This window comes from Ziziphus jujuba, chromosome 2 (assembly GCF_031755915.1).
Source record: "Ziziphus jujuba cultivar Dongzao chromosome 2, ASM3175591v1".
Classification (NCBI taxonomy): domain Eukaryota; kingdom Viridiplantae; phylum Streptophyta; class Magnoliopsida; order Rosales; family Rhamnaceae; genus Ziziphus; species Ziziphus jujuba.
The window spans coordinates 6,979,995-6,997,988 of record NC_083380.1 but is presented as its reverse complement, the minus strand read 5'-3'; the positions used below and the strand labels follow the sequence as shown (position 1 = coordinate 6,997,988).

General features: G+C 32.6%; 2 protein-coding genes across 4 annotated transcripts; one reads left to right on the top strand and one right to left on the bottom strand.

Moving 5' to 3' along the window:
- The first annotated feature begins 2,350 nt into the window (after positions 1-2,350).
- On the top strand, positions 2,351-6,295 carry LOC132799109 (large ribosomal subunit protein uL1c-like). Of its 2 annotated transcripts, XM_016026339.4 has the most exons (8): positions 2,351-2,842; positions 2,921-2,971; positions 3,635-3,814; positions 3,942-3,996; positions 4,747-4,874; positions 5,382-5,465; positions 5,696-5,821; positions 5,916-6,295. In XM_016026339.4, the coding sequence occupies exons 1-8, from the start codon at positions 2,468-2,470 to the stop codon at positions 6,051-6,053; spliced, it is 1,137 nt and encodes a 378-aa protein (XP_015881825.3). In that variant the 5' UTR covers positions 2,351-2,467; the 3' UTR covers positions 6,054-6,295. The 2 variants fall into 2 exon arrangements, with proteins under 2 accessions (XP_015881825.3, XP_015881826.3); XM_016026340.4 differs by lacking the exon at positions 2,921-2,971 and having other exon boundaries at positions 2,358-2,842.
- Positions 6,296-6,599: 304 nt separating this feature from the next.
- LOC132799078 (structural maintenance of chromosomes protein 5-like) lies at positions 6,600-17,557 on the bottom strand. Of its 2 annotated transcripts, none has more exons than XM_016026354.4 (29): positions 17,305-17,557; positions 16,769-16,946; positions 16,535-16,688; positions 16,075-16,148; positions 15,800-15,949; positions 15,597-15,701; positions 15,378-15,523; positions 14,512-14,623; positions 14,282-14,437; positions 13,919-14,185; positions 13,754-13,819; positions 12,573-12,701; positions 12,394-12,492; positions 11,960-12,125; positions 11,726-11,871; positions 11,473-11,536; positions 11,252-11,376; positions 11,003-11,080; positions 10,340-10,412; positions 9,452-9,555; positions 8,927-9,043; positions 8,773-8,850; positions 8,473-8,572; positions 8,336-8,390; positions 8,074-8,122; positions 7,902-7,989; positions 7,720-7,792; positions 7,101-7,204; positions 6,600-6,996 (listed from the first exon to the last, which is right to left on the bottom strand). In XM_016026354.4, the coding sequence occupies exons 1-29, from the start codon at positions 17,340-17,342 to the stop codon at positions 6,935-6,937; spliced, it is 3,156 nt and encodes a 1,051-aa protein (XP_015881840.3). In that variant the 5' UTR covers positions 17,343-17,557; the 3' UTR covers positions 6,600-6,934. The 2 variants fall into 2 exon arrangements, with proteins under 2 accessions (XP_015881840.3, XP_048329060.2); XM_048473103.2 differs by lacking the exon at positions 17,305-17,557 and adding an exon at positions 17,045-17,185.
- Positions 17,558-17,994: the final 437 nt, after the last annotated feature.

The following is a 17,994-nucleotide window of genomic DNA, read 5'->3' as shown; positions in this document are numbered from 1 at the left end:
TTAAATTATTTTGCAATTTGAAGCTTCTCGTTAGGGAAATAAACTACTGCTTATTGTTGAAGGAATAATGGCATAAATTTTTCAAAAAATAAATGCATAGCTCCTCTATGTTAAATGAAGTCTACATGTGAATTGTGTTTTTCATTTTTCTCATATTTTCATTTAATTAAGATATAATATAATTAGAGAAACAAATTATACTTACAATTCCCCTAATGAAAGAAAAATACACCCATATATGACATTATCTTATATTGTAAAGATAAACTTATTTTCCATATCAATAAACCAAACTATGAAATCAATAAAATTGCTAAAACAATAACTTTTCTTTCCACATCAATAAACCAAACCATGAAATCAATAAAATTGCTAAACCAGTTTATGCTAATAAATAATTATATTTTCAATTATTATTATAAAAAAATTGAGCCTTAAAAATAATAGTTGATCACAATGAATATTATTGACTGCATTTTGCTTTTACAGTGATTTCAAAACAAAATATGAGTAAACATTTTTTAATTAAAAAAAAAAGGAAAATCCAAAAAGATAATAATAATGTGAAAAAAAAAATTAAGGACCGTATTTAAAGTCGAGGTCCACTCTACTCGACAAATTGATAGGGTCCCACTGCGAGTTGAAAAAGTGGATAATTTGGGCCGAAATATAAGGGAGAGCGCGTGGAAGAATTTTCTTACAAGTTAGTGATCAGGAAAGAAAGGTGCACAACACGCGCGAAAAAGTGAAAAATGGATATGTTGGGATTTAAAACCTGATTCGGATCCTCAATGCTTCTCAGACAAACAAAACTATCTCCTCTTAAAAACCAAATCTTAATCCATAACCACACTCTACTTTCGACACGTGTAATTCATAATATCTTATATTATATATTATTGTAAAATCTGAACATTATTTATTTTCGATAAATTTTAATAAATTAGTGTTATTATATCTATCCCAGTAATCCAAACCGTTTTGTAGAAAGATATGGACTCATGTATTAAAAATATTTTCATCATTTACATAAATTTACGACATCAAAACAAAATATTGATAATTTTTTTTTTGTCTACTTTTCTATTTTGCTTAAAACAAAATATTGATAATTAAGTAATATAAAATGTTTAGACATTGATTGTCTAATATGTATGAATAAAGAAAGAAATGATTATCTAATAAGCTAGGGATATATAATTAATATATATCAAGAAAAAAACCATTTTTAAACTACTTTTTTGCATATATTTTTTCTCTGGTATTTTTAGATACATAATATTGATGTATAGTATTCAAGTTTAGTCTTTTACCTTTTTTTGCAACCAAAACAAAGCGTGAGAAAAATCTTAAAAATCGGTTCACATATAGGAGTAGACACATAATATATTAGTTTTACTGGTTTTATTGTGCACAAAACTTTAAATTCAACCATATGATTCACACCTAAATAATATATATATAGATTGGGTAAAGTTTTATTATTTTTGGAATTAATTACATTTTGATACTCTCAAAATTTATAACATTGTAATTTAAGTTATTAGTTAATTTCAAAAAATACAAAGTTATTGGTTTTAAAATTGGCCACATTAAATATTTTATTTTTTATTTTATTTACATTGATTCAATTATTATGAAATTCTTTAGTATTAACTAAAAACAACCATGTTAAAGATGTCTTAGATAACACCACAATTGTTGTGTTAAAAGACATCAAATTCAATTTGTAAAAGTTGCAACTCATACTTTATAATTGTATAAGAAGTTAATAATTATGACAATTAAGTCTGCAAAAGGTTCAATATTCATCAAATGAAAAAAAAAAGTTTTATATAGCAGATTTTTAAATTGGTGATCTAAATCGCAACATTCGAAAATTTAAGAATATTAAAACAAAAATAACTTTTTTTTTTTCATTGATTGTGATTATTAGTTTGAATTTTCCACGCAAAAGATTACAACTATTATTTTTTTTTTTTAAGAAAAGATTGAATAAAGTTGCTTAGTATAATTTCTTAAAAACCAAGAAAAAAAAAACTTATAAAATAGAAAATAATCTCTCACATAATTAAATTTATGTGAGCCTCCAAAGTATTTAAGCCTTGGACTACCACACAATTTAAAAGGCTCATATTCGTTGAATGGTTCATTAAAAGTTGAAAAGCTATGATTGAAACTACATCCTTTTCAGCTTTGAAATGATAGATCTCCATTTTCAGATTCCATTGAGTTGTCAGTTTTAGAAATGCTTGGTGGTAAATATAAATGCATAAAGTTTCTTTATATTTATTTATTTATTTATTTTTTCTAATTTAATTTGGTATTGTATATCGAAACTATGGTCCAGAATCCATAGAGTACAGTAGACCATAAAGCCCCTCCTCTTATCTCCATGTTTTATACGGATAAACGATAGAAAGCTTCCCTTTCCAGAAAACACAGATAGAGTGACAGAGTCCCAACAATGGCTACTTGTACTTCTTCTACACCCTCATCCCTCATGCCAACGTACGCTTCCTCCTCTGTGTGCCCGTCTGACCTCACCCCCTCATTCCTTTCCTTCAAGCTCAAACCACTCCTTAGAGTTAGAGCTTTGGCTTTATATCCATTGGGTTTGAGGCCTGGAGAGAGAAAAGTAAGCAAATGGGTTGATGGGAATTTGCAGAGAGAAGCTAAGCCTGTGAAGGACCTTGTGGTTGTGGCTGCTGTAGCTGCTGAAGCAGAGGTTGTTGAGGCTGTGGAAGAGCAAGAAGGAGGGGAAGGAGCTACTGGGTCTGTCACTGTTACTGCCCCAAAGCCTAAGAAAGGGAAAGCTGCATTGCCTCTAAAGAGAGATAGGGTATGTGAAAAATTGTGTCTTTTTGTTGTTTTTGTTGCGGATTTTTGTGATTTGATGGTGGGTTTTGCTTGGATTTAGGTTTTCTTTACAGATGTGGGATTTCAATTTCCCGAACTTTACTGTTACAGAGTATGCCTATAAATTTTGCCGTCTTCGTTCTTGTTTAAAATTTCGGTTTTATTTTTTCAGTGTTTGAATTTATGAGTTTTACTTGCTTGCTATTGGGTTATCTTTCACGAATTTTTATGATATGCTAGTTCAAAATCTAATAAGTCAGTAATTCAGTTTTGCTGGAAACTATGGATATCGTATAGATGGAAGCTGATTTTGATGGGAAACAATGAATTTATTATTATTTTTTTTTAAAAGAAAAAGAAAAATCATTTTAAAGGCTAGTTCTCTGTAATGAAATTGTGTACCATAAATGAAGCTTTTTGGTCTTTTTCTTGGAGGTGTTAGAAATTCTCCCATTTGTCTTTATTTTTGTACCACAGTCGAACTCTCTATTATCAAATTATATTGTAGGCTCTAGACTCTATCTTCATTCCAAATTTTTAGGAAGTTTGGAATGTTGTGATACATACAACATGTATATTTTCAGCATGTACTTTCATATGTTTCCTAAATACTCTGATAAAGACTCAACTTTAGTTGTTAAGAAAAGCAATCCGTATTTTCTTTTCGACAGTTTGGTGTTTTATTTTGTTGATTGTTTGTGTTCTTGGATATGTTAATCCAGTAACATATGTTTAAAGGACCAAGTACTTAATTATATTCTGTTGAAAATGTCAGAGGAGATCAAAAAGATTCTTGGAAATTCAAAAATTGAGGGAAAACAAAAAGGAGTATGATCTGACGACTGCAATAAGTTTGATGAAACAAACAGCCAAAACAAAATTTGTAGAAACAGCTGAAGCCCATTTCCGCCTTAACATTGATCCAAAGTATAATGATCAACAGCTGAGGGCAACAGTGAGTTTTATGATCTTTGGTTGATCATAGGATAATAGCTTTCTTATTAATTGCTCAGTATTAGATTTTTCCTTGCATGTTTTCTTGAACTTTTTTCTCTTACCTTGTTTTAATATACAAAAAATAGGTAAATCTGCCCAAGGGAACCGGACAGACTGTTAAAGTAGCTGTTCTTACTCAAGGTAGTTAATCCTCTTTATTTTGACATATAATTTCAATTTAAGATACATGAATTTTTTTTTTTTTTTTTTTGGGGGGGGGGGGGGGGGGGGGGTGTCATTTAGTTCTGGTGTGAACTTTTTTTTCCCATTATTTCATCATGTGGTTTGTAATAGATTGCTAATGTTGGTATGTTTCCAAAATTTGGTTCTTTTCTAACTAATTCTATAATTTGTATGCCATTCCAACTTTGAATAATAATTTGTTTCCAAAAGTTTATGTCCAGTGCTTTTGGTGTCTTTCCTTTGTCATTGAAAAAGTTTTTCTTATTTTTTTTTTTGGTTTGTATAAGGGGACATAAGAATATTTTGATGGATATGAAAGCTTTAAACCATCTGAAAGGGCAGAAGTCTAATCCTTCCATGGCTTCTATAAACTGCATACAAAACAAAAATAGATAGCTGTCAAAATACTTTTTCTTTGTTTGGTATTCTTAGTCACTCCTGGCATTTATTTAGTAAGGATTTTGGCTGATCTTTATATCTGAACTATAGTTTACTTATTCTGCTTGCTGGTTCTTATATCTAGTATAATCCTCAAGCTTGACTTTTAAAATATTTATACTTGTCTATTACTTAAATAAGTGGGGTCTTACAAATCATCTGTGACATATTAGTTGCAGGAAAGTGTCTTTATGGAGCCGCACATACATGTCCTATTTTTTCTATTATGTGTTCCATGAACTCTTCTTAATTCAAGATTTATATCCACAGGTGAAAAGTTCGATGAAGCAAAGAATGCAGGAGCAGATATAGTTGGTGGAGAGGATCTGATAGAGCAGATTAAAGGAGGATTCATGGAATTTGACAAGCTGATTGCATCTCCGGATATGATGCCCAAGGTGTTCCTCTGATGATCATGTCTTAGCTATATATAAACTGTTAAATACTTGACAAAGTAGATGATAGGACCTCTTACATGTCACTTACATATTCAAACTAGGTTCTTTAAAAGACTTTTAGATAGGGATAAGTTGGTTGAATTTTCATGTTCTTGTTGAAATGAAAACCATTAGTTTGCCAGGTATTAATTAGACTTCAAATACTGATGCAGATAATAAATGCACATTGTTGTTCTTTCAATAGTTGTAAAAGTCTTTTTAATATTCTTATCCTAATGGAGTACCAACAAAAAGCATTTGTGCTTCTATGCTATAGTATTTAATTTTCTCTCTATCTCTCTTGCTCCTCAGATCATACCATTCCCTTTTCTGCCAATCTATGTGATTTGTAAATATATTAATATTCTGCTGCTAACTAATTATTCATTATCTAACTCAAAATTGATCAGAAATTTTAGTTAATGTGATAAGTGGATTGCATTTACATATTCTTATTGTTCATCTCAGGTTGCTAGCTTAGGAAAGATTCTAGGACCACGAGGGCTCATGCCAAATCCAAAAGCTGGAACAGTGACGCCTAATATACCTCAGGTATGGTCAAAATCATAATGTATTCTATTTCTTTTTGCTCGTCATAATGTAATCTATTCCATTTTGATTCTCCAGTATATCTTTCCCTGGTTTGGACTTTTCATTGCTGTTTTTTTAAAAGCAACCAATTTGATTGGTATTTCAGTTTATTGGAAATCACTAAGCAGTGTGACTGATTATTTAGCAGACATAACTAAATGAAATGGGTTTGCCATTATCATCTTCTTCAGGCTATAGCAGAATTCAAGCAGGGAAAAGTAGAATACAGAGCAGATAAAACCGGGATAGTTCACTTACCTTTTGGAAAAGTTGACTTTTCTGATGAGGATCTTCTTGTAAACTTGCTTGCTGCAGTAGTATGCTCTTCACCCTATTCTCCTGATATTCATCAGTTTAAATTAAAATGTGTTCTTTGCCACGTTAACTAATTCATTTGCCATAATCTGACAGAAATCAATAGAAACAAACAAGCCATCAGGAGCGAAAGGCGTGTACTGGAAAAGCGCACATATTTGCTCATCAATGGGGCCTTCAATTCGGTTAAATATAAGAGAGATGCTTGATTACAAGATTTCATCAAGTGCTTGAAGAATACTAAACCTGTAAATTTTATCTTCAAATTGTTTATTCAGCCCTCGTAGGTGCAGCTTATCAGATCTTGCTAAATATTTAGCAAAGATGGTAGAAAGGAGAGTTAACTAGGATGACAAGGGAAGAGCTTGATACTGTATCTTGGTTGGAAACTGTCACAAGAAGATTTCTTTTACATTGAGTGCGAAAAGATCTTTGTATTACTTTTGTTATGATCAATACCATCAATCTTATATTCACCCCAAAAAAAAAAAAACAAAAAAAAGAAAAACACGCCCATCAGTCTTATAGTACTTTTTACCATTGCACATGTTGAGTTCTATATTATATGATATACTAATCCCAGTTCACCAGTCAAAAAATTACACACACACACACACACACACACACAAAAAAAAAAAAAAAAAAAGAATTGAAATGGGTTAACCCAGCTTCTTTGAATAATCTTTTTTTTTTTTTTAATTATCCATGTTATAGTTAATATAACATATAGTTTTGGATTTTGGAATACATTTAAGGAAAGGAAAACACAAAAACAATTCATTGTTTTCTATGGATATAAGTTTTCTAGCATGCGTAAATATCGTTTATTAACTGTACGTAACATTTTACTCCTTTACATATTTTTTTTTTGAACCAAACAATGGAAACTAGATTCCTTCGCATTTTTCTTTTCCAAAATTTCCCTTGTAAATTAAATTGTCAAAACGTAGCCATGATTCAGCTTTACAAAGGTGGAAAAATTCCAAATGGAAAGTAATAATTTATACGGAACAAATATATATATATATATATATCAATTTGGGACAATGGTTTGGCTCAGTTATGAATTACTCCCAACATGGCATGAGCTCCATTTTTGTGTATGTACAAATTCTTCAGCATCTACCTTCTTCTACTAAGCCGGTGACAGTTCCCCAGCAATCTCCACTGCTCCACACTGAATTAACGAAAAGAAAATAACAAATAAACCAGCCAATAGTTGAATAAGCACAATATCCATGGAAGAACAATACTAGCATTAGTCTTTTTGAAACATTTTACCTTTAGAGGGCTGCTCAATCCAAGGACCATTCACTATATTCAAAATGCTGCAAGCTTCACTGTATTCCAGATCCGGTAGCAACTTTGGAGTCAGTAGGAAACACCTGCGTAATATTCACAAACCAAAATTTCAGTCAAGCTTGAAATCTCTCACAGAAAACTATAAGAAGCATGACTTGCTTCCATCAACTGCATTAACTTTATGACAATAGTTATAGACAGGGTTAAGTGATTTCAGCTCTACTTCTCTTACAATCTTATAGAATCTGTTGAATTCAAATTGGATCGGAAAACCTTGTAATTCACCTAAGCAACCATGCAACATAATTCAAGTGTTCTCCATATTCAGGTAGATTCAGCCCCAATAGGAGACTGAATATAACTTGCGTGCATACGTTAGGGAGAATGGCCTAACTTGTAAGTGCTTAAGAAGAAAGAAATTATATCATAAAAAAGGTTAATTATTGTGTCAAATTATTTGCTTATTCTGCATTCAAGATGAAAATCTGCTAGACACCTTAAATCCTCTACCCTTCATGCTTATAATATAAACAGTATGAAAATAGATATTGTTAGGGATAGTGTAACCATAGTAGTCATATGAAGTATAGGTTCTTACTGAGGTGTGTTTAGCTGGCTTGCAGCCCTTACTAATTGCTGGAACATTTTTCTTTCATTTATAGGATCCATTCCTGAGAAAACATCACAGGCCCAAATGATTTCTTCTGTGCAATTTATTTTTTTATTTATTTATTTTTAAATTAACAAAAAGAAAATGTGTGGATGGTATCTAATGCTTACCTTGGTTTATCTCATCAACAACCCTAAAGGGGCAGTTTGTAAGGTCTTGAAGAGAAACAAGATAAAGAATAGTTGAAACTGAACGCTCCTAAAAAAAGGATATCCAATGTTCTGTAAGTCTACCAGAATAATTGAAATCATTAACTCAAAAAAAATTAGTCAGCAAAAATACCCCTCCAGATTGATGGTGGGCGCTGAGAACTTGAAGCTCTCCTGCTTGTCTGTCAGTCATAAAAGAAAACCCGATGAATTAGTAAAATTTAAGTTATGTACAATCATATAAAACATAGTATGACATAGAAACAGCTCAGAAAGCAACAAAAATACTAACAATAAATTTCATAGTAACAAAACGAATGGTAAATTGCAATCATTTTTTTCCCCAGAACCAGAGGACCAAAACATAAAACAAGCTGAGGAAAACTTGCATTCACCTGAACTTCACTTTTATAAGTATACCATATTGATCAAAGTCCACACCGTGCTCATCTGAGAAGAAGCATCCAGCCAAACAGAGATGTAAGAATAATCCCCAGAAAGGAATATAGTTCAAAAATGTTCAAACAAATACCTAATGAAACTTCGCCAGCAACAGCCATCTCTTGGAAGTTACGGCTGAAAGTCTCATTTATTTGAGAAACAAGGTTTCTCAAAGTAGGAAGCCAACTTTGCTGCACATAATTTTAAACTGAAAATCAAATCTTGAAACCTATAATTTAGGGCATGAGAAACTGGTGGAGAGAGATAACGCAATGAATTGTTGATTAAATTTCTTCTCATAAGGCTTAAGAAACATCAACAATGTATTGATAAATGCCACCAAGCAACTTCACAAAGCACTAACTAAGAGAGCGACTAAACTTCCCCTTACCTTCAGGTTATCCACTTCAGTTTTATGCCTTGTTAACTCATTTTTGTCTGCATCTAATTTTGTTTCAATTCCCTCAATCTGTTATGCAATCAAGGTTATGGATGAAGCGTTGAAGAACGACCAGTAAAAAGTAGAAATGAGAGCAGATGATTACCTGGCGCTTGCGGTGTTCATATTCTGCCAGTATATTGTTGTTTAAAAAGAGCATAGAATTGGCTTGAGAGACATTATCTTGAATAGCAGCCTCCAATTCTTCGATTGTAGTAGGCATCTAAAGAGAACAGGGAAGAGACTTTATTGTATTCTTAGGATGCAAAAGGGCATGATGGAGCACCAAAAAGAAGGGAGAGGAACAAGAAGAGTGAACATAGTGTTTTCCCAGTTTGTAATGTCAATGTATGAAAACACTTAAAAATAAGAATAACGTCTTCCACTCTGTTTCCATAGGCAGTCTCAGAATACTTGAGGATGAAAATTAATATAAGAAATTCATAAATTAACAGGATAAATAAAGCAAAGAAGCTTTAAAACTATCATAGACAAAAAAACCTAAATAAAAATAAACCTAAAATAAGTATGTAGGCTATCACTAAGATCTCCATCAGGAAATACAAAGCAATGAAAAAAATAGTTTATGATTCAAGTGAAGCTGTACTAAGAAACCGTAACACAAACAAACCTCAAGAAATTCTTTCTCAAGTTCCGGTGTGATCGCCGCAATTGATTCTGCATGCCTCTTGGCAGCTGAAAGTTGCTGCCGATAATCCTCAACCACCTTCTTGGCTGGAGAAGAAAAGACAGAAAGCAGTCAGATGTATCTCAGAGCACACAGCTTAATTGATGCAGAATATGATTTAATTTAACAATGCTGATCCCTTTATATTTTTATTAGATAATGATTTAGGGGTTTATAGAGCTTATTTCCAATTTAAGTTATTTAACCATTTGGTTTCCTATTTGGATAATGTTTAATATATTACAAATAGGGCTCTTTGTAACCCTACACAAACTAGATTGAGATTCGCGATTATTTTTTTGGACAAAGAGATCATTGATTATTTACCAAAGGATATTTCCTCTCTTTGGTTTTCTTTATTTTCTCTTTTTCCTCATTTCCCTCCACTTCTGTTTAATTCTATCTGTACTGTCTACTTTCACCCTCCTTTCATCTAATTCTCTCCCTTTACCATCCGATTCTCATCTCTATCCTGGTTCTGTATCATTAAAAATTTTCAAGAAGACAGTGAGATGAAAATGCCTTTAACTAAGGTATGAATATGAGAAAGCAATTGATATCAAAATAAAGATTTGATGCATGCATTACTAACAAGTAATAATAGTGAAAAAAGTGAAACTCATATACAGATTCTTGCAAAGAATATATCACAAAGATACAAGTTACAGAGCTTACAAGAAACAACACAAGTTGCTTTTAATTGTCAATGCGAACTCATTGGTTCACACAGCATATGTCAGCCAATGAATTTATGTAACCATTTTGTTTTTTACACAAAACAAAAGAAATAGCAAAAGAACAAACTAAAATTACAGTCAATTAACTACTCACAATCCTCGAGATGCATTGATGCTTGAAGCGCAGCTTTTTCATGTTGCTTGATATTGGCCTCCAATTCTCTAATCTAAGACATTGTAAGCCAGTAAAAATCAGAAACTGAAAATATATCTAGAAAAAGAGAGATCAACTATGTCATATCTTTCTTAAAAGAATAGCAAGAAAGATCGGAATCTAATGCATTGTCAGTCGGATCATATGAACTATACCAACAAGATGAGTGAGTATTTAACCGACATATAAAATTGACACTGTAAACATGCCAAATGCAGCCTGGTTCAATAGATAAACTAGTGACTTCAAACTTTGTTTAAGCCAGTTAAACCGCTTGGAATGAGAAAAAATAACCAATAGAAAAGCTATTCCTGTTAAAACTTAACAGTTAATCTTAGTAGTAATATGACAACAAAAATTCGAGCTGATTAAGTATTCTCCAAAATGACAGGAAAACAAGCAAGCATTCTGCATAAGTTGAAAACAGTTACATGGGTCATTAAATGCAAAAATAGGAAATTAAAAGAAATAGGAAAACAATATTTGACTTTCTTAACCATAAAATCATTTTTAGAAAGAGCATTATCTACAAAATTGAAAACTCAGGGTGCAGGAATCTTAGTTGTTATAGACAATTTAATAAAACTTAATCAGATGAAGTACCTTGGCATCAAGTTCAATGGAGGCCAAATGTTTTTCAGCAAAATTCTGTTTATGAGAAACAGCCTCAACAAGTAGATTCTGTCAAAAAGAGTAATAAAATTAGAGAAAACAAAGCAACTAAATTACAAGAGACATTCTATTCAAGACACAAGTTTACTAGACAATTCAAACAAAAGTTGGACAAAGTTTCCACTAAATTTTTTTAAAAGTAAAATTAAGATCAAAACCTGATCCTGAAGGCAAGTTCACCTTAAATTTCATTGCGCAATGAAACCGCTCATTATTACATTTTGCAGCTTCGTCAATTAGCTTTGCTATAGCAGTATCCAGGTCATCCTCCTTTTCCATAGATTCTAATTTCTTCTTCTTTTGATCTGAGATTATTACAACACATTTAATTTCCTAAAAAGAGAAGTGAATTAAAGCATAATGCTTTCAAAACAGCAAAGCATTAAATACTTTCTACTTACTAATACGGTTTTCCATTTCACGCCGCTTCTTCTTCTCATGTTGTGCAATGCTTATTATCTCCTCCTACATTTTTTTTTTTTGTTCGATAGGTTACTCTTGACAAGTGGTGAAATTGTATGTGTTAAGTAATCCCAATTTAATGTATAGGTACAAAAAGATTAGCAAGTGCCATCAAATGGGTACTAGGTCAAATAAGTACTAGCATGTGGCATTAAATTTATCTCTCAAGTTTTTTTTTCTCTATCGTCATACCCTTTCTTTTTGTAGTTTAGCTGCTTCATCTTCTAAATGTCTTTGCTCAGTCTTAAGTGATCCAACACTTTCCTCTAAATCATTAATAGATTCTTCTAGCTCTATTTTCCGGGTCTTCAATTTTTCTACTTCTCCACCATCCAAACCTGAAGAGCAAATAAATAAAATTAAAAAAAAAAAAAAAAAAAAAAAAAACAGTTCATACAGTTCATTAAAGGTCTTGCAGAAACATACTACACAAGAAAAGTTTTGAACGGTCGACTGATTCTACAATTGCTGAGGAATGACCACCATATCTAGAGGAAGACCACCTGTAGTGATTTTCCGGTGTCCAAAAATCAGAAATTCCCAAGTTTGAGACCTCGTCAGCCCTCTGATCAGTTTCCTTGGATCCAATATACTGAGAAAAGTTTATTCAAATGATAGAAACATGTCAGTTGTAAAATAGGCTTGATTATCTTAAACCAAACCACATCATTTTCACATTTCAACTTCATTATGATTGCCACACTAAATTTTAACATATTCTACCAAACCATATCTTGACACTTGTTTTTATTTTCAGCATCCTTTGATATATATATATATATATATATGTATATATATGTGTATATAGAAATATTTATTTACATGAAACTCGAAGGACAAAGGAAGCTTAGGATTCATACTGATCTATCCAAACCAGATTGGCTTATCAAGACCTCCCTCACAGCTAATGGAGCATTAAAAACTTGGTCAAGTCGGGAATAGATGCCAAGCGCATGCATCTGTAAAAACAATAGAACGGAATGAAAGTCTCAGCCCCGGTTCGAGTGTGACAATTAAAACAGGTCCCTACGTGACATACCTCCTCAGAAATTTCAAAGGGCTTTTTCCGTGAACTTTCTTTGTCCACATAATTTAAAACTGGAACATCAAATGACCTGAGGTTTTTGACCAGATGGTCCCGATCACCAGAATCTTGAGTTATGAAAGACTACAAAACAAGCCAAAGAAATAAATAGATAAATAAATAAAAAATCATTAAGGGGTTATTCCATCACTGTCAAAACGAAGCTTCCACGCCAGTCATGACATATCTTGTTTAAATTAACATGCTAAAGTAGCACCAAAATAGAACAGAAAGAAAAACCATTGGCAAACCCAGATTCAAGCTAGCTTAAGATGCACAAGGACTAGAAAAATCATATATTCAAAGTAATAAGTTGTCCTTATTAATTCCATAATCCCTTTTTATTTAGTTTTCTTCTCTACTTATTCTTCTTGTTGTATCAAATAGCCTTCAACACCATCATCACTGCACAATTGCCCCAAAAAAAAAAAAAAAAAATAGTTAAAAAAAATTGATAAATTAAATTAAAGAGAATAGAACAAAAGCTAAAAGAGAGAAACAAGAGAGGAAGTAATAAATAAATAAAAGGTTGAAATTAATAAGCACAGAAGTTATAGAGTTTAATTATATACAATAAGAAAAAAGGAAACAACCTATAGCATCTATGTATGAGAAACCAAAAAACATATATATAAATTTAAAAAATAAATAAACCATTTTTCTAGTACAAAATAATCCGTGCGAATACACAAGAATCAAATTTATATATAAAAAATTAAATATGAAAATAAAATAATTTTTTTTAATAAAACCCAAAGAATAAATAAATCTGGTAGAGCAGAAAGTGACATGTGGAAATAGAAAACCAAAAAAAAAAAAAAAAAAAAAAAGGGGAAAGAAAGGAAAGATAAGAAGGAGAAAAGCACGTGGCATACTAACCAACCTATTTTCTGCAGCCAAGCTGGCCTTTCTCTTCTTTATTTCTCACGCACCATCTCAGTGGCAACCAATTCTTCTTCTTCAGCAAAGGTTAAACCCAAAGACCCAGATGCAGAAAAAATACTTAAAATGACTAGCAGATTTGGAGGCCTACACCTCAACTGCCTCAAGGCGCAAAATCTTCTTCTTTTTATTTTATTTTTATTTATATATATATATATATATCTATATGTCCAAATCAGAAGAAATTAATTTACCTTCCAAATATAGTTAGCAACATGACCTTCTAAGTAATCAGCATGAACCCGATCATCAACATTAACCTAAAGAGAGTTTAGATTGTCGTTAAACAAAACTAACAAGATTAACTGTTAACCCATGAAAAAAATAATAATCTGATTTTCAGCAAATTTTTAATGTACCTCAAGCAGTACAGGGCCATAAACCTCCTTATTGAATTCATGGCGATGTTCTTGAACCCAATTATAAGCATCAAATATCCTCTCAGCTCCTTGGTTCCGCAATGCATGAAGAAGCTTAGTGCTTGTATTCTCCATATCTTTCAACCTGTCCGTGCATTGTCTAAGGGATACCCTCTTCTGTTTTATTTGGTTTTCCATCTCTAATTTTTGAGGCCTCTTTTCTTTTAGAGAAACTTCAAGCTCTAGAATTTGAGAGCGCAATCTTTCCTAATAGGAAAATTCATTAAAATGTTCAAGTTTTTAAACTTGGTCCATGGTATCTAAGAACTGGCTGAAGATAATGATAAACAAACCGCGACATACAATTTCTTCGGTAGGAGGTTTATACACAGGCATGTTTTTGAGTTCCGATATTGCAGCATGGAGATCCTCTTTGGCTTTTAAGATTCTTTGTTGACGAGATTCTTCTTGCTTTTTCAAGTCTTCAATTTCTTGGTAGTTTCCTCGTACACGCACTCCCTATGAAATATTGAAAGGTATGGAAAATCCAAGAAGTACAACGAAACAAAAAATAAAAAGGACTTTAGACATACCAAGCCGTTTTCCATTTCCAAAAGTTCAGAACGCATCTTTGCATTTTCATTGATGAGAATGCCTATCTTTTTGCTTTTACTTTCCAACCTAGCCTTCTCTTGCTTTTGTATCCTGCAGCCATTAGCGATTAGACAAAGCCACACTATGCGCATTTTGGAACACATAACCACCTGAGTTCTTTTGCCAATCATCACAAACTTTAAAAGCAAATTACAACACACGTTTAGAGGTATTAAAAATGGCACCTTCCTAAACTGCCTTGGTCAAATCAACAATGACCAATGCTCTTTATGCTCATAAATCAACAACTATTCTTCTCTTTGTCCAAACTTTCACATCTCTTAACCTTTCTATAAGAAAAAGAAGAATCAGAACCCATCTTTGGTGGTCTCTAACATAAATAAACCGGCCACAATCTGGAAGATTACACTTGAGTTGCCTAAAAGACATACAGAGAGCCTATCTTTTTCTCACTTAGCAAAGCACACAAGAAATATCCACGATATTGACTAATTTCCAAGTTAGCCTAGCTTTGTATCTCTGAGCACACAGTTCTCGAAAAAGCAATAACATAAGCTCAAATATTAACAAATACATTTGTAGTTTGCATGTGTGTGTGCGCGACCAATGAAGAACCATAGAATGAACAGTCATCTGACTCCTTTAGATACAACCAATAAATTGCATGCCCATCTATGGCCTATCAATTATCACAACCCTATATAACATAGAAATAGCCAAGACCATCATGACCCAAAGATGGCATAAGTTATAAAAACAAATGAATTGAAACATAATTTGACCAGTAGAGATAATGTCAATATAGCATACACAAAATTAATTATAAAGTTTAATCAAGACATACTCGACTGGTTCTTTCAGATCATTTAAAATTTTAGCAGCTTCATCTAATTTCTTTTTCGCGTCATTCTCCTGTGCCTTAGCCACCATATATTCAGCCTTCTTCATGTCATACTTTAGCCATGGTAGTTTCTTTTTCATGGAAGCAGCCTGTTAATAACAGCATAAGGGCATCATTTTTCATCAAGGAAGAACTAATGATCAACAAAGCCCACAAGCAAACCTTTGCAAGAAGTTCTTCTCTTTGACGGACTCTTGCAACATCTTTCTCTTGTTCAGCAATAAGTGCCTTCAGCTGATTCAAAGTTTCTCCATTTTTCTCAACCGCCTAAAACAGGACAGACAGTTTGTTTCTCCTCACTAACAATATTGTTCAATGCAAATGAACTGATTAACCCTACACCTAAAATAAGCATTGAAACTTACTCGCTCTATATTCTTCAACTCCTTGCTTTTTTCAATAAGTGCACGGTGGTGGATAGGAAGTTGAGGGTCACCAACAGCCTTTTCAGTCTCTTCTAGAAGTTGCACCGGAGTCAATTTGGCAAATTCACAAACCCTGTCTTGTGGTAGAAACTACATTCACACCAAAAGAAAAGGAAGGAAAAAAAAATATAATAACGCAACCATCACATAATGCCAAGATGCTTAATCCAATTAAAAGCCTAACATCCTGGTTTTAGGTCGACAGACATACTCACTTGAGTCAAATTGTTTACTTGGATGTTGAACCGTTGAATGACTTCTACTACTTCTTTTTTGGGTACTGCTTTTCCTGAAACCAAAAGTTTTGCATTTTATAAATAGAATGGTTAGTTTGACTAAATAGATTCTTTCCTGAATAAAGCTTGAAGAAACAGAGATTCGAGAACCATGACATGCACAAAATTAATTTATTAAGACACAATATAATAGTATCCAATGCAAACGGATCACAAATTCTTTGAAACAGAAGATCTTCATTTCTACAAAAGCTTAAATTTTGTTCTAGATACAATATGGTGCCCGGAACATGCAAATTGAGATGGGTCTTCACATTGAAGCTAGAAAATATCAAAGATGTTACAACTGTCTTTTTCAGTCTCTGCAGTCAAATTTATGGTTTGAAGATTTAAGAAAACAAATTCAATCATGAGGTTATGCTAATAAATAAAGTGTTACCATTGAACAACCACTCAGACTTGTTACGCGTGTCAATTTTACGCATAATGCTAATCTGCTGTTCTTCAGTCTCCCCTCTCAATGTAATCTTAGTATAGCCAGACTCCTCTCCACGCTTCACAAATGCACCAATACTTGTTGCTCTCCCAAGCAGCTGGAGGGGTCAAAATTCCCCATCTTTATATACTATGACCAGAAATCTTAATGCGATCAAGTTAACAAAATATGACTAACCTGAGGCTCACCACCAAGACCAAGCGCTATCGCACAGACAAGAGAGCTCTTACCAGATCCATTTGGTCCAATTACGAGATTTAGTCTGGACCCAGGTTTGCATTTCAAGTGATTAAAAGTCATGAAGTTATGAAGCTCAATCTCAGTTATGTTTCCGGGCATATAATCATCTTCACCCCTGAAAATAAACAAATTGAAAAATTGTCTAAAAACATAAATTTTCCATTTTATAACTCTTCAAGAAAAGAACAAAAATAGTAGCAACAGGAAATATACCAATTTTATGAAAGCTAAAATTTTGAAATCTCCCCGATAATCTACATTCTCAGTTTCTCTAAATTTTCATTTTTTTTTCCCGATCGTTTTCAAAAATCGATCATTACCCAAAACCTAAAACACCATTAAAAACGAAAATTGCAACCCTAAAAAGGGAAATTTTGTTTCTGAAGAAGCAAATATTGTCAAGACGTGAACGGGTGAAGAAAATAACACTAGGATATATATATACGTAGAGCTGGATAGGAAGCTGTGCGGACCTGGTGATCTTGGGCCGCTTAGCTCGACGCTCCGACATTGTAGAGGATTGCCTGTATTGCTTTCGACGAAGATTCACTAAACAACGTTGTTTGAAGCCGATTATGAAACCCTAGGTGGTGATTGATTAGAGCATGGGAGTGAGACTAGGGTTTAGAGAGAGAGAGAGAGAGAGAGAGAGACTGAGGGAGAATTGGCGCCAAACCAAAAGGAAAGAATTACAGTAATAAGGTTATTCGGGGCAGTTGACTTCTTGGGCGCGTGGGTTTTCATTATATTTTTCTTTTCTTTTCTTTTGGGTCAACGAGTTTATTTGTGTTAGATAGAAATTCAAGAGGTTAGTTTAATTTTTTTCTTAATGGTATGCCTATCCGGTCAATTGAAGTTTAAAATCCTGTAGTTTTGTAACATTTAGTACCAAAAAAATAAAAAGAGAAGATAAAAACTTATAAATATGGTGTGTTACTTTTTTATTTTTTAAAAATGAACATATTTTAATATTTACGTTAAAATTTGTTTGAGATGCTGTTAGCATAATTTAATATGATTTGATCATATACTCAAATTATTTAATGGAATAATAACATGTGCATTCGCCCAAATGGAATATAATAGGTTGGTTAAATGAATATGAATCCAACCACAAATAACATATGTTACTATGTATCACTTAGGCCCCAAAAAAAAAAAAA